Source organism: Rhinopithecus bieti, unplaced genomic scaffold (assembly GCF_001698545.2).
Source record: "Rhinopithecus bieti isolate Rb0 unplaced genomic scaffold, ASM169854v2 scaffold_3041, whole genome shotgun sequence".
In the NCBI taxonomy this organism is placed as follows: domain Eukaryota; kingdom Metazoa; phylum Chordata; class Mammalia; order Primates; family Cercopithecidae; genus Rhinopithecus; species Rhinopithecus bieti.
Window position 1 is genome coordinate 1,907,201 of NW_016804262.1, and position 22,525 is coordinate 1,929,725.

At 44.9% G+C, this 22,525-nt stretch overlaps 1 protein-coding gene across 9 annotated transcripts in view; it reads left to right on the plus strand.

Moving 5' to 3' along the window:
- Positions 1-22,525, plus strand: part of UBAP2L (ubiquitin associated protein 2 like) — a 38,679-nt gene that overhangs the window by 14,436 nt on the left and 1,718 nt on the right. For 2 of the 9 annotated variants that reach the window (XM_017867461.1, XM_017867456.1), the window contains exons 8-23: positions 760-958; positions 2,673-2,950; positions 3,117-3,289; positions 5,886-6,075; positions 6,821-6,875; positions 7,136-7,310; positions 7,672-7,744; positions 9,061-9,256; positions 9,340-9,428; positions 10,986-11,039; positions 11,965-12,046; positions 12,917-13,134; positions 13,617-13,722; positions 18,458-18,525; positions 21,499-21,696; positions 22,101-22,151. In XM_017867461.1, coding sequence (XP_017722950.1) covers positions 760-958; positions 2,673-2,950; positions 3,117-3,289; positions 5,886-6,075; positions 6,821-6,875; positions 7,136-7,310; positions 7,672-7,744; positions 9,061-9,256; positions 9,340-9,428; positions 10,986-11,039; positions 11,965-12,046; positions 12,917-13,134; positions 13,617-13,722; positions 18,458-18,525; positions 21,499-21,696; positions 22,101-22,151 — 2,205 coding nt within the window. Of the gene's footprint in view, positions 1-759; positions 959-2,672; positions 2,951-3,116; positions 3,290-5,885; positions 6,076-6,820; positions 6,876-7,135; positions 7,311-7,671; positions 7,745-9,060; positions 9,257-9,339; positions 9,429-10,985; positions 11,040-11,964; positions 12,047-12,916; positions 13,135-13,616; positions 13,723-15,106; positions 15,509-18,457; positions 18,526-21,498; positions 21,697-22,100; positions 22,152-22,525 lie in introns of those variants that run through there. The other 7 variants (XM_017867462.1, XM_017867457.1, XM_017867463.1 and 4 more) reach the window with 4 other exon arrangements.

The window sequence follows — 22,525 nt, forward strand, 5'->3', positions numbered from 1 at the left end:
TACATTATGTTTATGTTAATTTTATTGGTTGATTTAAAAATTTTCGGCCGGGTGCGGTGGCTCATGCCTGTAATCCCAGCACTTTGGGAGGTCGATGCTGGTGGATCACGAGGTCAGGAGATGGAGACCATCCTGGCTAACACAGTGAAACCCCGTCCCTACTAAAAATACAAAAAAATTAGCCAGGTGTGGTGGCCCGTGCCTGTAGTCTCAGCTACTCAGGAGGCTAAGGCAGGAGAATGGCGTGAACCCGGGAGGCGGAGCTTGCAGTCAGCTGAGATAGCGCCACTTCTCTCCAACCTGGGCAACAGAGTGAGACTCCGTCTCAAAAAAAAAAAAATTCTCCAGTCAGCAGCATTTTATCCCTGAGAAGCAGGAATGAGGAGGTAATGATGATATAAAACTTATATAAAGTTTTAATGGCTCTCTTTTTTGAGTGATGACTATGTGCCATGCATGTATTAAGTGCTTTAATTTATTTAATCCTCATACAGCTTTACTTCTATTCCTATTTCCAGATGAGGAAAGTGAGGCAAAGAGAGATTAAAAAATAATTTTTCCAAGCTTACATAGCCAGGATTTCAATCTAAGACAGTCTGACTCTAGGTCCTATACTCTAGTGGACTACGCTGTATACCCAGTATGACAGTATTCTTTACTTGCTTGATCTATACTGGCGCTCTGTCTGGATAAGTCTTTATGAGTAGCTGAACAAGGTTACTGGCTGTAGGTTTCTCTCATCTCTTTATTGATCTACAGGTGAGCATGTTAGGGAAAGGATTTGGTGATGTCGGTGAAGCTAAAGGCGGCAGTACTACGGGCTCCCAGTTCTTGGAGCAATTCAAGACTGCCCAAGCCCTGGCTCAGTTGGCAGCTCAGCATTCTCAGTCTGGAAGCACCACCACCTCCTCTTGGGACATGGGCTCAACGACACAATCCCCATCACTGGTGCAGTATGGTGAGAAGATGGAAAGTGACTTGAATCTTTAAAGCATTGGAGCATTATTGTCAAGAGGCTAGCAGGGGGAGGGGGTGGAGAATGTGTCCTGAAGTGAAGAAAAGGGGCAGCTAGTTGATTACCTTCCTACATGTATTTCCCCCAATCAAATAAGCTGAATTCAGAAAGTTGGGGAATAATAAAATTTGAGGCTATATATTTCTCATCAGATTTAGAGGCTGGGCATGGTAGCTTACACCTGTAATCTTAGCACTTTGGGAGGCTGAAGTGGGAGGACAGCCTGAGCCTAAGAGTTCAAGAACAGCCTGAGCAACATATCAATACTCCATTTCTTAAAAAATTGTTTTCAATTAGCTGAGCGTGGTGGTGTGCACCTGTGGTCCCAGCTCCTAGGGAGGCTGAGGCAGGAGAATTGCCTGAGCCCAGGAGGTTGAGGTTGCAGTGAGCTGTGTTTGCACCACTGTACATTAGCCTGGGCTGCAGAGCTAGTGTGTAGCTAGCTTTTCTCAAAAAAAAAAAAAAAAAAAAAAAAAAAATTTTAACCATATACGTATTTGCAGTCTTCTGTTGATTGGGGTTTTAATTATTATTCTCCTTAGATTTATCTTCAGTGTTTGAAAATAACATATTGCCTTTAGGTTCATAGACTTCGCCATCTTAAGACCTTATACAGTAAGTCTTCACTTAATGTCATTGATAGGTTCTTGGAAACTGCAACTTTTTGTGAAACATAAGACAAAGTCTCGTTCTGTCATCCAGGCCGGAGTACAGTGGCACTATCTTGGCTCACTGCAGCCTCATCTTCCTGGGCTCAAGCAATCCTCCCACCTGAGCCTCCTGAGTAGCTGGGACCTCAGGCTTATACCACCGTGCCTGGCTAATTTTTTATTTTTTCTGGAGGTGGGTTTTCACCATGTTGCCCAGGTGTGTCTCGAACTCTTGGGCTCAAACAATCTGCTGGTCTTGGCCTCCCAAAGTGATGGGATTGCAGGCATGAGCCACTGCGCCTGGCCATTTTTTTTTTTCTTCTCATCAACATTATAATGAAATCATGTTGAAGGAAAATGTTATTCAAAGATATGCCATGCATTGTTTTTGCTTAAAGCCAGTTTCCAAGCACCTATGGATGATGTTAAATGAGAACTTGCAGTACTTTAAACTTGGACAATTTGTGCATTCCTGTCTACACAGGCTGGGTAATGGTGTTAATTTAATTAGGCTTTATTTAAGGATGGATGTAGGCCAGGTGTGGCAGCTCATGCCTGTAATCCCAGCACTTTGAGAAGCCGAGGCGGATGGATCACTTGAGGTCAGGAGTTTGAGACCAGCCTGGCCAACATGATGAAATCCCGTGTCTACCAAAAACACAAAAATTAACCAGGCATGGTGGCACGCACCTGTAGTCCCAGCTACTCTGAGACAAGAGAATCGCTTGAACCCAGGAGGTGGATGTTGCAGTGAGCTGAGATTGCCCCATTGCATATTGCATTCCAGCCCGGGTGACAGAGCAAGACTCCATCTCAAAAAAAAAAAAAAAAAAAAAAGTAATCCAGTGATTGTCACCTATAGAAATGAGATTAAGCCCCAAAAGAGGGCCTGCTTATATGCGTTTCTGATTTTTACAGTCCTCACTCATGGTGCTAGTGCAGGATAATAGCATTTCCTTGAGATTCATCAGCATCTCTGGCTTCATATTCTGGGTTTCCTCTTGCAGATTTGAAGAACCCAAGTGATTCAACAGTGCACAGCCCCTTTACAAAGCGCCAGGCTTTTACCCCGTCTTCAACCATGATGGAGGTGTTCCTTCAGGAGAAGTCACCTGCAGTGGCTACCTCCACAGCTGCACCTCCACCTCCATCTTCTCCTCTGCCAAGCAAATCCACGTCGGCTCCACAGATGTCGCCTGGATCTTCAGACAACCAGTCCTCTAGCCCTCAGCCGGCTCAGCAGAAACTGAAACAGCAGAAGAAAAAAGCCTCCTTGACTTCTAAGGTACTTAAACTTTTAGGTAGATAACATCTTATGGCAAGGGGTGTGGGGCTTGAGAATTGAGATTAAAAAGGTAAGTTTGGAAATTTAAAGGGGAAGGTTTTTTTTAGTCTTTAGTAAGGTTGTATTAAAGCCATTACTTTCTCTTCTCCTTCACCTTTCTCTATAGATTCCTGCTCTGGCTGTGGAGATGCCTGGCTCAGCAGATATCTCAGGGCTAAACCTGCAGTTTGGGGCATTGCAGTTTGGGTCAGAGCCTGTCCTTTCTGATTATGAGTCCACCCCCACCACGAGCGCCTCTTCAAGCCAGGCTCCAAGTAGCCTGTATACCAGCACGGCCAGGTAGAGGAAACATTAGCCATAAGACCTCTCTTATTTACCTTTTACTACTTTTTTAATCTGCGGGTAGTTTTTAGAACTCTGGAGAGGCCAAGCCTCTCTGCATGACTGAGGGGGAAAGTAGTCAATCATAGCATTTTGAGTGCTTTAAAATATTATTATTAGGGTTATCTGTAACTAAACAGGTAGAAATATGCCCCCTAGGGGCTGGATGTGATGGCTCACACCTATAATCCCAGCACTTTGGGTGGCCAAGGCAGGAGGATTACTTGAGGCCAGGAGTTCAAGACCAGCCTGGGCAATATAATGAGTCCCTGTCTCTACGAATTTTTTTTTTTAAACACAGAGTGTCACTCTGTTGCCTAGGCTGGAGTGCAGTGGCATGATTTCGGCTCACTGCAACCTCCTCCACCCGGGTTCAAACGATTCTCCTGCCTCAGCCTCCTGAGTAGCTGGGATTACAGGTGCCCACCACCATAACCAGCAAATTTTTGTATTTTTTAGTAGAGATGCGGTTTTACCATGTTGGCCAGGCTGGTCTAGAACTCATGACCTCAAGTGATCCACCCACCTCGGCCCCCCCCCCCCACAAATGCTGGGATTACAGGCATGAGCAACCATGCCCCCAATGTTTTTTGTTTTTTGTTTTTTGTTGTTGTTTTTTTTGAGATGGAGTTTTGCTTTGTTGCCAGGCTGGAGTGCAATGGCGTGATGTCGGCTGACTGCAACCTCTGCCTCCCGGATTCAAGCAATTCTCCTGCCTCAACTTCCTAAGTAGCTGAGATTACTGGCATGTGCCACCACGCCTGGCTAATTTTTGTATTCTTAGTAGAGACAGGGTTTCACCATCTTGGCCAGGCTGGTCTTGAACTCCTGACCTCGGGTGATCTGCCCGCCTCGGCCTCCCAAAGTGCTGGGATTACAGTCATGAGCCACCGTGCCTGGCTCAGAGTTTTGCTCTTGTTGCCCAGGCTGGAGTGCATTGGCGCATTCTCTGCTCACTGCAACCTCCGTCTCCTAGGTTTAAGCAATTCTCCTGCCTCAGCCTTCCTAGTAGCTGGAATTACAGGCATGAGCCAGCATGCCCGGCGAATTTTGTATTTTTAGTAGAGACGGGGTTTCACCATGTTAGTCAGGCCAGTCTTGAACTCCTGACCTGAGGTGATCCGCCCACCTTGGCCTCCAAAGGTGCTGGGGTTACAGGCATGAGCCACCACTCCCGGCCCAAATCTTATATGGTTCTTGAGGGAGCCTAGAATTCAGAATTCTCTAAAATGAGTGTGAAGAAAAGATGGTTTTTCCTGTGCTTAGGGTCCATGAATGTGTAGAAGGGGCCAAGAGTAATGTATCCTGTATACTGACATTTAGCCACTTTTTCTTTTTTATTTTGAGACAGAGTCTTGCTCTTGTCACCCAGGCTGGAGTGCAATGGCACTATCTCAGATCACTGCAACCTCTGCCTCCCAGGCTCAAGCGATTCTCCTGCCTCAGCCTCCTGAATAGCTGGGATTATGGGCACCCACCACTATGCCTGGCTGTTCTTTGTATTTTTAGTAGAGACGGGGTTTTGCCATGTTGGCCAGGCTGGTCTTGATCTCCTGACCTTGTGATCCGCCCACCTTGGCTTCCCAAAGTTCTGGCATTACAGGCTTGAGACACAGCTTCCGGATCCACTTTTTCTTATAACAGCAGAATGGGCCTGGCACGGTGGCTCACGCCTGTAATCCCTGCACTTTGGGAGGCCGAGACGGGCAGATCACGAGGTCAGGAGATCGAGACCATCCTAGCTAACACGGTGAAACCCCGTCTCTACTAAAAATACAAAAAACTAGCTGGGCGTAATGGGCCTGTAGTCCCAGCTACTCAGGAGGCTGAGGCAGGAGAAGGGCGAGAACCCGGGAGGCGGAGCTTGCAGTGAGCCGAGATCGCGCCACCACACTCCAACCTGGGCGACTGAGCAAGACTCCGTCTCAAAAATAAAAAAACAAAACAAAACAGCAGAATGTAGGGGGGAGCCAAGGGACTTTTTTCTTCCTTGAAGACTTGAAGATGTTTTTAAGATTTTTTTTTATTTTTTTTTTTGTTTGTTTTTTTAAAACGGAGTCTTGTGCTGTCACCCAGGCTGGACTGCAGTGGCACTATCTTGGCTCTCTGCAAGCTCTGCCTCCTGGGTTCCTGCCAGTCTCCTGCCTCAGACTCCCAAGTAGCTGGGACTACAGGTGCCCGCCACCACGCCCGGCTAATTTTTTTGTATTTTTAATAGAGACGGGGTTTCACTGTGTTAGCTGGGATGGTCTCGATCTCCTGACCTCGTCATCTGCCCGCCTCGGCCTCCTAAAGTGCTGGGATTACAGGCGTGAGCCACCGTGCCCGGCCTAGGTGTTTTTAAGATTAATTCTTAATTTAGATCTCTGGCACTATAGAAGGTAGGGATTCCTAGTGTTATCAGGAGAAAATTTTGATAGATTCTTTTACTTGTTGCTGAAAAATTTCTTGATTCAAATCAAGTTGTTCCACTAGTAGATCTCCACAATTTCCTTAGTATCAGTAGATCTGCTCTATTTTGTTTCTCTGAGATTTTTTTCTTCATTATTTACAGTGAATCTTCCTCTACAATTTCATCTAACCAGAGTCAGGAGTCTGGTTATCAGAGCGGCCCAATTCAGTCGACAACCTATACCTCCCAAAATAATGCTCAGGGCCCTCTTTATGAACAGAGATCCACACAGACTCGGCGGTACCCCAGCTCCATCTCTTCATCACCCCAAAAGGACCTGACTCAGGCAAAGGTAGTGGCTTCATGAACCCCTGGGAATTGGTTAGGAGAATTGTGGGCAAAAATTCCTTAAATATTAGTGTTTTACTTTTCAGCAAATGGTGCAAAGAAACTTTGGAAGTAGTGATTGAGAATTTGAAAAAGGCACACATCTGTGATTAGTGAATTAAAAGTTCTTATCAGCAAACCTGGAGACTGATGAGTCAGGAAAACATTCTCTTTGTACAAAAAATTCATTGTCACTAGTAGAATCAGTCTCAAGTGCCTGTCCTGTCTTCTGGGAAGATGTGATTACCAGATTTCTGGGTGCATGTCAGTAGACCTCACCTTGCTATGTCCTGGCATGGTGAGGGAGACAGCATATGCCAGAGGTGATGTTGAGTGACTGTCAGATGATGCCAGTGGAATAGGTGGTATGACTGAACTGTTGTACTCATCCTTCCCCAAAAATCACTGAATGTGGACTTTGGGCCTTTCCTCTAACTGTTTTAGGTTTGGGGTGTCTTCAGCAATTTGTAGGGTTTCCTTCTTTTGATTTTGGTCACACAGTGTTGGTATATCTCAGTTTTGTTGTTTAATTTTTGTTGCTATTTTGGTTTTTTGGACAGTCTGCATTGTATTAATATTAATCCTTTTGGTTAATTTATATAGAGTTTCTCCTAAAGATTTGTTGACCAAAATAAAGCTGAATCAGTGCTGACTTGCCTCATTCACATGAGTTTGTCTGTTTCTTGCTCTTCTGTTTTTTTTTTTACCAGAATGGCTTCAGTTCTGTGCAGGCCACGCAGTTACAGACCACACAATCTGTTGAAGGTGAGTGTTCTTCAGGCTTTTCCCCTCTTACGTTCCTGGTTTTCTATCTTAAAATGGTGATAATCCATTAGTTCCCTTCATTGGACAAATGAGACCCATGCTGTGTAATTCTCAGCATTAAAGAAAAAAGATTCGACGTAATACAGTCCACTGTTAAATAACTCATTCTCTTGTCTTTGGAACAGCCTTGGACTGTAGTCATCTCTTATAGACATTCCCTTTTTTCTGATAAGTGGACTTCCTTCTTTCTATGTTTCTAGGTGCTACCGGCTCTGCAGTGAAATCTGATTCACCTTCCACTTCTAGCATCCCCCCTCTCAATGAAACGGTATCTGCAGCTTCCTTACTGACGACAACCAATCAGCATTCATCCTCCTTGGGTGGCTTGAGCCACAGTGAGGAGATTCCAAATACTACCACCACACAACACAGCAGGTGATTTGGGGTGAGGATGGAGGTTGGGGTTGGTGAATAGCAGTAACAGAGCTCTCTGGTTCTTTCTTATTCCCTTGACCTGGCAGAGACCACATTAGCCCTGCTTTTGTGGTAAGTGGGTGACCTGAGAACTGTGGGAAGTGAAGACAGAGGAGGCTTGTTTTAATTTTCCCCTTTCAACGTCTACTTTTGCTTTAACTGCTGACTACCCCTGGCTGGGCATTGTGCTTAACATATATATGATCTCAGACCTCCTTGGTGTCTCATATTATATCTTATTTCCTTGTTATGTTCTTGACTGAAGCTCTGGGTCAGGTAAGTATAGCACTGTGGCTGATGGCAACCTCTTTTATTCTGACAGCACGTTATCTACACAGCAGAATACCCTTTCATCATCAACATCTTCTGGGCGCACTTCGACATCCACTCTTTTGGTAAGTGTGATGCAGAGAGGGATGTGTGGTTTTCTTACACTTAGAACTTTCCAACCCTAAGATTGTCCCAAGAGAGAATTATTGAAAATTTCTTCATGAGATGGCAAAATAATTGATTTGAGGTTGCAGGAAAACGAGTAAAGGGATGTTAGGAAGCCAAGAGAGGCAGAACAATTCCTAAACATTGAGCTCTGGGCCATTCCTAAAAGCCCTGAAAGTGACTTTCTGACTTTTTTCCCCTACTGAATATATAGTTGGGCTTTGTATACTTTAATAAATTCTGGAAGAACATACCTTTCTAACTGGTAGAGCTGTTCTCTTTTCTTGGTCTTGGGTATGCCAAACATGAGTTCTGAAAAGAATCAGTGCAAGGCTGGACATTTTTGTGAAGGTAGATGCCAGGTGAGAGCTTTTGGTCCAAGATCAATTTTGTTGTTTCGATTTGTAACAACTATTAATAGAATTAAGCTGAGCCTGTAAAGGGAAGGACCCATTTTGGACAAAAGTGTCAGATTTGCCAGAAGCCTGGGGAGGTATGAGGGCTAAGGTTCTTTTAGGAGTCTCTGTTCAAATACAGAATTTCAGGTTTAAAGTCAGAATTGTGGCCAGGTGCAGTGGCTCACCTCTGTAATCCCAACACATTGGGAGGCCAAGGCAGGAGGATTGCTTGAGCCCAGGAGTTTGAGACCAACCTGAGCAATATAGTGAGACCTCATCCCCACAAAAATTTTTTGAAGGTTGGCCAAGCATGGTGGTACACTCATAGAGTCCTAGCTACTCGGGTGGCTAAAGTGGGAGGATTGTTTGAGCTCAGGAAGCCAAGGTTGTGGTGAGCCAATATTGCACCACTGCACCCCAGCCTGGGCAACAGATGGGACCCTGTCTCAAAAAAAAAAAAAAGTAAAATCAGAATTTTGCTTTCTCCTAGTCCACAAACTGGTCTCAACTAGTAAAGAAAAGTTGGGGAGAGAAAGCTGTGATGTATTTTTTACATCTCAACTCTCTCTGTTCCTTTATGAACCAATGTTAGTCTCTGGGGAATCTGTCTCCATTTGCGTTATTGTCTTTCTGAACAGGATGATGATGTGCAGTGAGTGTGTTACCATTCTTGCCAGATGAGTCTTGAGGAATATGTAGCTGGAGATTATTTCTAACTACTTTAGCAGGGTGTACTTTGGTACCTTGCCTACTTGGTCTCTTTAATTAGGAAGTTGACATAATAATATATTCAGCAGGAGGGATTGTCTTGTCTTATTTTTCCTGACCTATGACGCTGATCTCTTTTCTTCTCTCTTCCACTGCTCCCCCTTTTGAAGCACACAAGTGTGGAGAGTGAGGCGAATCTCCATTCTTCCTCCAGCACTTTTTCCACCACATCCAGCACAGTCTCTGCACCTCCCCCAGTGGTCAGTGTCTCCTCCAGTCTCAATAGTGGCAGTAGCCTGGGCCTCAGCCTAGGCAGCAACTCCACTGTCACAGCCTCGACTCGAAGCTCAGTTGCTACGACTTCAGGTAGCCTAGCGTAAGCAGATGGCATTCCTCTGGGATGGAGGGGGTAATTGTGTGATGGGATAAAAATATAATTTCTCTTTTAGGAAAAGCTCCTCCCAACCTCCCTCCTGGGGTCCCGCCGTTGTTGCCTAATCCGTATATTATGGCTCCAGGGCTGTTACATGCCTACCCGGTAAGTGGGACTAAAGGATCTTCTTCAAAAGGTGAGGATGCTGTGGCTGCTCTTTTTATAGCTCTGGCTTCAGATGGACCCCTGTGAATACCAAAACTTGCACATACTCAAGCCCTGCAGTTGGCTCTGTGGAATCCATGTATATGGGTTTTGCATTCTATAAATGTGACTGTATTTTTGATCTGTGTGTCTGGTTGGAAAAGATTCAGGTATAAACAGCATGCAGTTCAAACCTGTGTTAAGGGTCAACTGTAATTAAAATATAAAATAAATGAGGAATTGCCACATGTAATCAAACTGGTTTTTAATCTTTGCAGTTTTGGAAAAAGTACTAATGGACTAAACTGAGGCCAACCCATCTATTGTGTGTCTGCTCTGGTTTATGGTGCACACATGTATGCATGTGTGTGTGTGTACAATATGTATGTATATGTGTGATGAGAATATCTGCCCTGTTTGAAACACAACTTCTGGGCCTCAGAAGCCAAAGGCCAGAATGTTCATCTGGAATCCTTTTTAGTGTCTTAGATAATTATGACTATTATTTTATTTTTTGAGACAGATCTTGCTCTTTTACCCAGGCCAGAGTGCAGTGAAACAATCATAGCTAGCTCACTGCAGTCTTGAACTCCTGGGCTCAAGCAGTCCTCTCACCTCAGACTCCCCAAGTAGCTAAGACTACAGATGTGCATCCCCATGCCTGGCTAAGTTTGAAAAATTTTTTTTAGAGACAGGGTCTTCCTATGTTGCCTAGGCTGGTCTCAAAATCCCGGGCTCAGGGGGTCCTCCTGCCTCAGCCTCTCAAAGAACTGGGGTTATATATAGGCCTGAGCCACTACTCCTGGCCCCAAGAATTATTTTCTCTGATTTGATTAAATCCGTAACTCTTGAGTGTGTTTGCTGGTCTGGCCTGGTTAGAGGAAAGTTTCCTGACTCAATCTGGGACTTTGAGAATAAGTGGGTGGCTGATATTAGTAGTAGCTTTTTGCCCTAGTGTATCTTCTGTGACCTTCAAGTATTTCTTAGCTATTAAGATGAAGGGTATATGAAAAAGTTTTAAAAGATACCTGTTCCTGCCCTCAGAGACAAAGTCTAGATAAATATCATACTGCTGACACATCCAAATAACACAGTTACACATTTTTAATGTGTAGTCACTACCTTAAAACCCTGAAATTGGAGAAAAGTAAAATATTCTTTCTGGAGGAGATTATTTTTAAGCCAGATTTTGAAGAGTATAAGAGACAGAGACTTGTAGAATAGAGAGTAAAACTGGTTGTTCGTGTATATTTTGTGTCTACTCTATTGGTATCAAGAAGCCAGCCTACTAGAATCAGTAGTATTTAGCTCAAGGAAAGCTTCAAGACCTTTCATGAATCTTTTAATCTCTTTGTACTTTACTGCTTTTTACTTAAATAAAATTGAAGGAAATAATCTGTGTCGTGTTCTAACCCAGAATGAGGATGAATATTCTGTTGAATTAGCTTGTCTCTTGGCTCCTTAGTTTGCTAACATCATGACCAGTTCCTGTTATTGCTATATATCTGTATCTTTCAGCCACAAGTATATGGTTATGATGACTTACAGATGCTTCAGACAAGATTTCCATTGGTGAGTATGTGGGATAGAGCTTTGGAAAATAAAGTAGTCTTAAAATTAGTGTTGGGAGAATTACCTCAGTCACAGACATAGCTCTTTCCCATCCCAGCCCTCCATACACTCTGATCTAAGGCATATTAGAATATAGGGATTTGGGGGAGGGTTTCCAACAGAAGATAACTTTTTTTTTTTTTTTTTTAGACAGAGTCTCACTCTGTCTCTCAAGCTGGAGTGCAGTGGCGTCATCTCGGCTCATTGCAACCTCTGCCACCTGGGTCAAAGCAATTGTCTGCCTCAGCCTCCCGAGTAGCTGGGATTAAAGGTGCCCGCCACCACCCCTGGCTGATTTTTTGTTTGTATTTTTAGTAGAGATGGGGTTTCGCCATCTTTGCCAGGCTGGTCTTGAGTTCCTGACCTTGTGATCCACCTCCCTCTGCCTCCCTAAGTGCTGAGCTTACAGGCGTGAGCCGCCACACCCAGCCTTTTTTCTTCTTTTTTTAAATCAGAGTTGTGGCATCTTAGTAAATACCATTTAACCTAATCTATAGCCCAGTAAAGTACTCTGGAGCACTCAGGGTGCTTTTTGTTTGTCCCAGTCACTTTAAATTACAGAATGATCTGTTTTCTCAGTAGAATAAGCTTGGTATAAACTGATAGGGATGACACCTAAAGTGCTGAAAATATTGGTCCTTGTGGACTTTGACATATTCTCAAGTGGGCATACCCTTAGACCTTGCCTGACTGTGCTCATGGCCAGGCAAGGGGGACAGTGTATACAAGAGTAATGTGGAGTTTGTGCTAACTCTAGCCAGCTTAATTAGTGACTGGATAAATTGCACAACTCTCACATTCTTCTGTTTTTTCCTCTGTGGAAATAATACTCATGCTGGGGAATGAGTGACATTGAATCTCTGCTCTTTTTTTCCCTCTTTTCTAGGATTACTACAGCATCCCATTTCCCACACCCACTACTCCGCTGACTGGGAGGGATGGTAGCCTGGCCAGCAACCCTTATTCTGGTAGGATTGGGATGGGACTAAATAAATAAAAAGGGAGATAGTGTTGGGATTGATGGCAGAAACCTGATTGGTAGCAAGAAGGAATGTGATAAATCAAGATTGGTAGATTCAAAATCCTGCTAAAGTTGGGCATGTCGTGGCTTTTCCTATTCATCCCACTTTCTGTTGTCTCCCTGTGATTTCTAGATGATATCTTAGACAGGCATGGTAGCACATACCTGTAGTCTCGGCTACTTGGGAGGCCAAGGTGGGAGAATTGCTTGAGCCCAGGAGTTCAAGACCAGCCTGGGCAACATAGCAAGACCTCATCTCCCAAAAAAGTGATATCTTGACTTAGTTTCAAGCCATTTGCTAGCTTTTTCCAGGAAGTACAGTGGTCGATGTGGTCTTCTCTGCTCATCTCTGCCCCTTTATGCTACTCACAGTGGCAATCTCACTGCCTTGCTATGTCTGGGGGCCTTCTTTTACCTGACCTATCATTGTCCTCATTGACTTATCATTTTCCCTGATCCATCATTGTCTTTCAAGTCCAGCATGGGGTATTCCCCATGGAGGAGAAGAGGGGAGGGAAGAAGGGGGAAGATGAAAGAGAACACAAGTGGGCAGAGAAATTGTACAGGTGCCTTATTCCAAGAGCCTGTCCCTGCCATAGCATTGCACAGTTATTCAACACTAGTCCTTGGCTTACAGCAACTGTGCTCAGTATATGCTGAGCAACACTAATTGGAGCCACTCAGAAATGTAATTCAAGGAATTGAACTTTAATAGTCTTTGAACAGGATCTCCTGGAATCATGTGAAACCAGAAGAGGTAATTCTGCATTGGTATTGGGGTGAAAGAGGCAGGTACATTTAGCCTCTCCTGTCACAGGTGACCTCACAAAGTTCGGCCGTGGGGATGCCTCCTCCCCAGCCCCGGCCACAACCTTGGCCCAACCCCAACAGAACCAGACGCAGACTCACCATACCACGCAGCAGACATTCCTGAACCCGGCGCTGCCTCCTGGCTACAGTTACACCAGCCTGCCATACTATACAGGGGTCCCGGGCCTCCCCAGCACCTTCCAGTATGGGCCTGCTGTGTTCCCTGTGAGTACCTGGCTTTGGTCACTCCTTGTGGTGAAGGATCCTAGCCCTGGACACTATTCTAGCTGCTTTTAAGGATCAATGACTTCAATAATGGATGAGGAGGAACAGTTTCCACCTCTGGCCTATTTTTGGCCTGGTGCAGGGTGATGGGGGAATGGGGCTGGAATTGGTGGAATTAGGATAGGGATTCCCTAGTCTTAGAATTTGCCAAAGGGAGAATATGATACCATACAGCTTTGCTTCACTCAGATTCATTCATTCCCTGCTGCCATTGTCCCTTTTTCTTCCTCCAAACTACCATTTCTTGACTTCATTAGTTGATTCTAGAACGATTAGTAAGGAACTAATTGCACTAAGCAAGCTGTGGTCAACCTGCATCAGGATAGGTAGCCATCTGAATGTCCAGTACCTGGAGCAGGACAAGTGGGACAGATGGTATCCTGCTGCCACGTCACTGCAAGTCTGGCCTTTTTGCTCTTTAGGTGGCTCCTACCTCTTCCAAGCAGCATGGTGTGAATGTCAGTGTGAATGCATCGGCCACCCCTTTCCAACAGCCGAGTGGATATGGGTCTCATGGATACAACACTGGTAAGCTGACCTTGTCCCTGGCTCAGTGGTATCTGTGGGGTGTTACTAGGTAAATTTCAGGGAGGAAGACTTGGTGCTTAAGAAAATGGGGTTGGTGAGGGTGTACCGCTGCCCCAGGTATGATTGTTAATACTTGGCTGACGTGGGTATCTGTGGGAGCAGCACCAGCAGAGGAGCTTGATACTAGGACATGTGTCCACTCTTTGTGACGGGAATGCCCAAGAGTATGTGTTGGCTTTTAGAATATGTTGGTTGGCCAAAAGTGTGGGTGGAAGTAGGGCAAGGAGCCCCAAGATTTTGCTGAAATGTCAGTGGAGGCAAGTGTTGATAATATGTATGGCACTGATAATACAAAAGGGGGTATATTCACTGAGTAGTAGCATTAAGTGGGTTCATAGCTAGCAGACTACGATAAGTTTGGCTTAAATCACTTTGTAGCACTACTTTTATGTGTCCTTTTTTATTCCCTAGCTAGAAGAACTAAACCGTGGAGGAAAAGGAGTAGGCGTGACTATTACTCAATAAAGTGGGAACTGTACTGGGAGAGTTGGGCCTTTAGGTTCCTTCATTTGTATGGCTGGTCTCTTTGCAAAGTCCGTTTACATACGTGATGGCAGGAGGGAATTGTAGGAATCCTCTGGATGGGTACTTACCTAAAAGATACTCAGCCTCTCCCTTGCTTCCATACCTGACATCTGTGCTCTTCTGGAGGACAGGGAGCGAGAAGAAATCTTTGAATAGTATAATTGTACTTTTTCAGTGACTTGTAGATGAATAGGGGAGGAGCAGGTTTCTGTGATTGCTTGGGATTGGGGATGGGGGTTGTCCTTCAAAGCTATCAGCTCAGTTACAGTTTCATGGTGATTTGGATAGAGCAGCATGTGTTCTTCACCCTTATGTGGGCTCTGGGTGGGTCAGTTGCCCACAGTTTTCAATACTTGGGAAGAGCACAGAAGGCAGTAAGCACTAGGAACTGATAGCCAGGTGGAGCTTTGAACTGTGCTTTATGGGTCATCAGTTAAACAAATCCTGAGAAGCTCCATTGAGATTTAATACATAGACTCCTTGTGGCCACCCCTCTTATCGAGCAAGGTCCACCCTAAATCTTGGTGGGGAGGATTGTAAGCTTTTTGACTTGGAGTGGTGGCCCCGTTCTGAGGACATTAGGTTGAAGTCTTAGTTGGACCAGGTTTACAAATTTTAAGAGGTAGGTGATTGATAATATAAGAGAATTGGCATACCTGATTCTAGAAATCCCAGCTTCTTGCCTCCCTTCAGAATTCAGAAACGTATTATATCAGCCCTTGAGAACCCCCAGTTCCCAACCCCACAAAGGGCTTTTGTCATTCCATTCATTTATTTTTATGTATTTGATTCCTTTTAGGAAGAAAATATCCACCCCCTTACAAGCATTTCTGGACGGCTGAGAGCTAATTTGGCCCAAGGCTGGGGGCTATGTTTTGTGTGTGTGTATAAATTTGCACTGAAGTCTTGTTTCAGAAACCAGACCACTGAGGAGAGCCTGCTGAGCTGAGGCCATGGCCTGCGTGGCTTGGGGAAATGAGTTGGTGGATACCTTCTGGGCTTTTGAACTTGCCCCTCCCCCATTTCCCTCTCCCCCATGTGTCTGACCCTGTCTTACCCATTTCAAGTTCAAGCGGTGCAGCACCTTCGAAGCATCAATGCACACACCTGCTGTTGCTTTTGATTTCTGGAAGGCATGTAGTTTCAACTTGTAACAAAAATATTTGTAGTCTTCAATAAACTGTGGTATTTCTTTAGCTAACTCTGGCGTTCTTTCCGTGCATGTCTTTCTGGACACTAGGAACCAATGCTGTGCTATAAATGAAGGGTGGAGGGTGGCCTTTTTAATCAAACCCCAGCATAGCCAAAGAACTATTAATTTTTCAGTATGGTGGTTTTATGAAGGTGGGGGGAGGGGAAATAGCCTCAGTTTCCTGCCTGTTGATTGGTTGGTAAAGGAAATTATTTGTAGAAATCCCCGATTCTCCATGCTTATGTTGCTTCATTTTTCCATTTAGATCTTTCCTTTGCCTCTTACATAAGCAGTGGGGGAAAGGACAAAAAAGTTTGGAGTGTCATGTCATGGTGAAAGGCAAAAGAGATAGTGTTCAGAGCTGTTAGGGAAGTATCTTCCAAGGCTTAATTCCCACATCTATCTGGTTCCTAAAGGCCAAGTGGCTCAGATCTGATAAAGTCATTAGTGATCAGCTAGTTGATGACTCAGGCTCTGTGGAGACTGCTATCCTGGAACATTGTTCTTAGTCCCTTGATGGCTTTTCAGAAATAATTGGATTATCAGTTTTGCATTTGCGGGTATAAGCTAAGGATGTGTGGGAGCGGTTTGGTCAGACATCTCCTTGACTGTGGAAATTCTAATTCCCTCCCAGTCCAGCTAGCATACATTAGCCCTTTGTTTATACAGTTAATGTGGACAGTGAGATCACCACCCTGGGTTAATTAGAAACCAAAGTATTCAGCTTTCCTTGTATTTGTTCCCAGCCCTTTGGAGTAATTTTGTTCTGTGGAGTGTGACCACCTTTCCCAGGGGCTGCCATGGTGGGAGAGAGAGATTCATGTTTCTCTGCCCTGCTGCCCACGTGATACTGGTATTGTCACTGTTTGGGGATAAGTAGGGGGTGTTGATGTTGGAAGGAAAGCAAGAGAACTCTGTAGTCTGAAGATCTTTCTAATAACTGGTAAGGGGTAGTGAAATCAGTACCCATTATTTTCTAGGTCTCTAATACTATCATTGAGATTATTATGGCTACTACAGAGTATTATGGTTCCTGCATTTCCAGTTCCTTCAACCTCATATCCAAGATAAGGCCTCTGGACTAGAAGTTATTTTTAGCCTAAACTCTGGAAAGAATGAGATCAGGTAGGGGCACACTGGAGCTGAATTCCTCCCTACCACCCAGGTTGAGAATCCAGTCAGTCATTTCTGCCATTCCTAGATATAGGCAGCCTAGCCTCACTGCAGAGAGTGACCAAGTATGCTATTTTTTTTTTTTTGCCTTTGCAGTAAATTGTCTCTTTTGGTTTGACTTAAAAATGTTCTACTTATATCCTGTTTATTCCACCTTTACTCTCAACTCTTCCACACAAACTTATTAGCTTAAGCCTTTTCCGTAACTGAACCTTCTGTTCTTAAAAGTTATGCCTGTTACCCAGTGATTTGCTAGATGGGTACCTCAGGTTTGAAAAGGGAATGGAAAAAATACCCATTAGCCCCTTAAGATATTCCTGTATCGTTCCCTTCTTTTACTTCAGTGTCTTTCGACAGTTGATGCTTTGGAGATAAGGAAGTATTTTCTCTTGCTTGGTTTTCTGTAGTTCTGTTATTTTTCCTAGTTAGTGTTTGCCCCTCCCAGGAATTATCTGGACTTAGGATGTTGGGAAGTTTTTCCAGATTAAGATACCACTTCAAAAGTGACTGTTCAAGATGGGCTTAATTTTGGAAGGCTGCCTTTTTCTGAGGCATTGGGAGGATTTGGGTTCTAGAGTTTGAATTGTGGGTGAATGGAGGATTCCTTATTTGTGATTTGGCCACTCTAGTACAGTGCTTCTAAAACACTTTTCCATCAGTGTTCCTGACAGCAGAGGAGAAGGAAATGTGTACCTCTGATGGGAAGGATCCAAGGGCATAGACAGAAAGGCAAAGTTTTCTGAAGCTTCGTTTTATTTTATAAAACTAATGTATCTTTTAAAATCATGCTTTATATTCCTAAATTACAAATCTTTGTTTAAAATGGAAAGTTTAAAAGATGTTAGATTATGTATTTCATGGCTTTTCCTATCTCCTTGACCCATTGCCTTATACCCCAGGTGATAGAGTATAGTATGAGTATTTGAGGAGTACAAATTAAAATGACATGTTGTACTACTCTGGTTTCTTTAAAGTTGTAGTGGTTAGTAGGGAGTTTTTTTCAACAGGAAATAGGAGAGTTGGGGTATGGGTTAGAACTTTATCTTACGGAGAAGCTGAAGTTGTATACTGAAAATGACATGTGGTTTTTGTGTTCCACCTAGGCTATAGGAGATGGCCTACTCCTGTCTACCTATCCCTCCCCACCCCACTACACTTAGGCTTAAATTGTGTACATGGAAATTGATCTTGATGGCAGGCCTTTACATATTAAGTTTAAAGATTTAGCCTAGATACTCCAAGACTAAAGAAGCTGGACTGACTGAGCTGAGGCTATGAGAATGAGAGTGCCCTTGGGGATTAAAGTGGACTGCTCCTCTCGTACTTACGCAGTGGAGGCATGGATTTTGAGCCCAGAAATGTCACTTCAGGAAGAGAGAGGGCCAGACTGCCCAAGTCTCCAGGAATAAAACTGAGTGGAGTTTGGGTGGATTGATTTGAAATGGACATTAAAAATAAAAGTTTATTATATTCCTGCTAGACTTTGGCACAGAAGTGTTTTGAAACAGTATATGATAGTGAGGTTTGGTCATATTCCCTTGCCCACCAAAAAAACAACCTCACTCTCTCATGTATACTCAACACACACCTGGAAAGGTCCAAAGAGCCCTTAGGGAGCTTTTGTTTCATAAACTCTTAACTCTCAGGACTGACTTGAAGCTGGAAACCAACCAAAATTCCCTTGCATTGGTATAGCTAGAAAGGCTACAGATACCACCTCATCTCAGGAATAAGGGCCAGGTAGCTAGCTGAGCTAATCCTCCTGTCTGTTTCCTCCTCCCCCAGGTGTTTCAGTCACCTCCAGTAACACGGGCGTGCCAGATATCTCGGGTTCTGTGTACTCCAAAACCCAGGTAGGTGCCTGGCTCTGGACAGAAGTGGAAAAGAGATAGACATAGAAGAGGTGGAGTTGTAATGGTAGAAATACAGTGGACAAGAACAACCCTAGGAGAGGTGGCAGGAAACCCATCCTACTTTTTCTAAATGAAAGATCCTAGACTTCACTTCCTCTAAGAAGTTAAAATTTAGCCCTCTGAGAAAAAAACAAGAGAAGTGTAATAGGAAGGTGAAGCGTGTCAAATTGTTCAATGTGTCATGTGATTTACTGTGCAACTCTCCTGGCCCCCTTTCCTACCTACTCCCAACCTTTTTCATAACTTTTCAAGAGAGTAAGTATGAGAGTGACAGGAACTAGTTCATTCCATTCTTTGAGTAAATCTGTAACAGTGGGAGTGGGAAAGGAGACACCTAGTAAATAATGAAGCATTTGAGTGATCCACAGGTTTGTTATGGTGCTTTTGTCCCCCATCACCATAAATACTTAAAGTTTGTTATTAAGCACTGGGGGTCTGGGGCGGGGCACTTCATGGACAAGACCTTCAACACTTCAAATATCTCAGTATGTGTTTATTTCTTTTGAAATATCCATGGAGTTCTTTTGTTTTGTTTTGAGACAGAGTCTTGCCCTGTCACCCAGGCTGGAGTGCATTGGTGCCATCTCAGCTCACTGCCAACTCCATCTCCTGGGTTCAAGTGATTCTCCTGCCTCAGCCTCCCGAGTAGCTGGGATTACAGGCGCCTGCCAGCACGCCTGCTAATTTTTGTATTTTTTAATAGAGACGGGGTTTCACCATCTTGGCTAGGCTGGTCTCGAACTCCTGACCTCATGATCCACCCGCCTCGGCCTCCCAAAGTGCTGGGATTACAGGTGTGAGCCACGGCGCCCAGCGGAGTTATTACTGATTTATTATTATTATTTGTTAAAGGAATATTGGAAGGGGTGGGGACACTACTGGCTTGCTTTTTTTTTTTCTTGGAGACAGTCTCAAGAAGTCACCCAGGCTGGAGTGCAGTGGTGGGATCTCAGCCTTCTGAGAAGCTGGGGCTATAGGTGTGCACCACCAGGTCTAATTTTTTTTTTTTTTTTTTTTTTTTTTTTTTTTGAGACAGAGTCTCGCTCTGTCGCCCAGGCTGGAGTGCAGTGGCCAGATCTCAGCTCACTGCAAGCTCCGCCTCCTGGGTTCACGCCATTCTCCTGCCTCAGCCTCCCACGTAGCTGGGACTACAGGCGCCCGCCACCTCGCCCGGCTAGTTTTTTGTATTTTTTAGTAGAGACGGGGTTTCACCATGTTAGCCAGGATGGACTCGATCTCCTGACCTCGTGATCCGCCCGTCTCGGCCTCCCAAAGTGCTGGGATTACAGGCTTGAGCCACCGTGCCCGGCCCACCAGGTCTAATTTTTGTATTTTTGTTTTTTGTTTTGTATTTTGTATTTTTGTTTTTTGGTAGATACAGGGTTTTGTCATGTTGCCCAGGCTCATCTTGAACTCCTGGGCTCAAGCAACCCACCCGACTTAGCTTCCCAAGTAACTGGGATTACACTCAGTTTTGTTCCTGGATTACAGGTGTGAGCCACCATGCCCAGCCTGGAGTTCTAAGTTCAAATTTCATGATGTTCAAATATGACATTCAGTTTTACAAGGTGCTTCCACATTTCATCCTCTTATTTGGTCTTTTGTTTTGTTTTGTTTTGAGATGGAGTTTCACTCTTGTTTCCCAGGCTAGAGTGCAATGGTGTGATCTCGGCTAACCACAACCTCCGCCTCCCGGGTTCAAGCAATTCTCCTGCCTCAGCCTTCCGAGTAACTGGGATTACAGGCGTGTGCTACCATGCCTGGCTAATTTTGTATTTTAGTAGAGATGGGGTTTCTCCATGTTGGTCAGGCTGGTCTCAAACTCCTAACCTCAGGAGACCCGCCCGCCTTGGCCTCCCAAAATACTGGGATTACAGGCGTGAGCCACTGTGCCCAGCCTTTTTTTTTTTTTTTTTTTTTTCTTGAGATGGAGTCTCCCTCTGTCTCCTAGGCTGCAGTGCAGTGGCACAGTCTTGACTCACTGCAACCTCTGCCTCCCAGGTTCAAGTGATTCTCCTGCCTCAGACTCCCAAGTAGCTGGGATTTACAGGTACCCACTACCATGCCTGGCTAATTTTTGTATTTTTAGTANTGTTTTTGTTTTTGTTTTGAGATGGAGTTTCACTCTTGTTTCCCAGGCTAGAGTGCAATGGTGTGATCTCGGCTAACCACAACCTCCGCCTCCCGGGTTCAAGCAATTCTCCTGCCTCAGCCTTCCGAGTAACTGGGATTACAGGCGTGTGCTACCATGCCTGGCTAATTTTGTATTTTAGTAGAGATGGGGTTTCTCCATGTTGGTCAGGCTGGTCTCAAACTCCTAACCTCAGGAGACCCGCCCGCCTTGGCCTCCCAAAATACTGGGATTACAGGCGTGAGCCACTGTGCCCAGCCTTTTTTTTTTTTTTTTTTTTTTCTTGAGATGGAGTCTCCCTCTGTCTCCTAGGCTGCAGTGCAGTGGCACAGTCTTGACTCACTGCAACCTCTGCCTCCCAGGTTCAAGTGATTCTCCTGCCTCAGACTCCCAAGTAGCTGGGATTTACAGGTACCCACTACCATGCCTGGCTAATTTTTGTATTTTTAGTAGAGATGGGTTTTCACCATATTGACCAGGCTGGTCTCGAACTCTGTGTGAGCCACCATGCCCAGCCTATTTGATCTTTACAACAGGTTTGTAGTGTCCCTGTTTTATATCTGAGGAAACTGAGGCTAAGAGGTTGAGTAGTTTGCCCAGGTTCACACAGTTATTAAATAAGAGCAGAGCTGTGACTGAGACCTGAATATGTGATTTCAAGTGTACTGTGCCTTCTGTGACACCATGCTGCTTTCTGAGGGTCAGGGAGCCTGAGCTCAGGAAGATCCCAAGATTGGTTTGCTGATCCCTTTTACTCTGTCTCCTCCTGGCCTCCTGGATAGCAGTCCTTTGAGAAACAAGGTTTTCATTCCGGTACTCCTGCTGCTTCCTTCAACTTGCCTTCAGCCCTAGGAAGTGGGGGCCCCATCAATCCGGCCACAGCTGCTGCCTACCCACCTGCCCCCTTTATGCACATTCTGACCCCCCATCAGCAGCCGCACTCTCAGATCCTTCACCATCACCTGCAGCAGGATGGCCAGGTAATAGCCCTTCCCCCTCTCTCCTTTCCCTTCCTCTTCCTATCCCTTAAAACTGCCTTCCCTTTCCTTTTCTTACCCTTCCTCACCACCACCTTCACCCAATCCCTCCCCAGCGCCAGTCATGGGCACACAGCACATACAGACACAAGCGCACATAACACGAGCGGCCGGCAAAGGGTATCTCAGAGAAGGGGCCAGATTGAAACCTTTTTTGCCCAATTCCTTTGGTGCCCTTCTTCTCCTGTGCCACAGTTGTCCTCATCCCATCAGACCTGGGTCACACCTTCCCTCTTTCCTCTCCCAGCCTTCCCTCTTCCCTGACATTTTAGCTTTCCCTTCTAATGGTGGAGTTCTATTGTCAAAGTTTGTCCCTTTATTTTCCATATATCCTGGTTCTGCCTCAGCTACCATATTTGCAGATGATTCTCTGTTGCCAGCGCCAGCAGGAGGAGCAGGTAATGAAATTGAATGATCATATGCTTGAACCCACTCCTTTTCAGTCCCCATTTCACCTTCACAGCCTCAGGGAACTTGAAAAGACTGCGCGGTCACAAATCGGGATACACAAACACAAACACCTTGCTGAGCTCTCTGGCCTCCCCTTCCTCTCTCCTTCTCCCCTCCCCAACACCCTCTTTATCTTTGTACCCTTCCCCAACTGTGGAAAACATTTGGTTACCAGAATGGAAAAGATTATTGGGGCAGCATCTGCAGCCTGAGGCCTCAGACTGCCTCTCGTACCTGCCTGAAATGGGCTTACAGATGTGATGTGTGGTAGGGGTGGGGATCTGTGGGGCAATGCAAGTGGCCTCTTGAGAGCTCCATTATA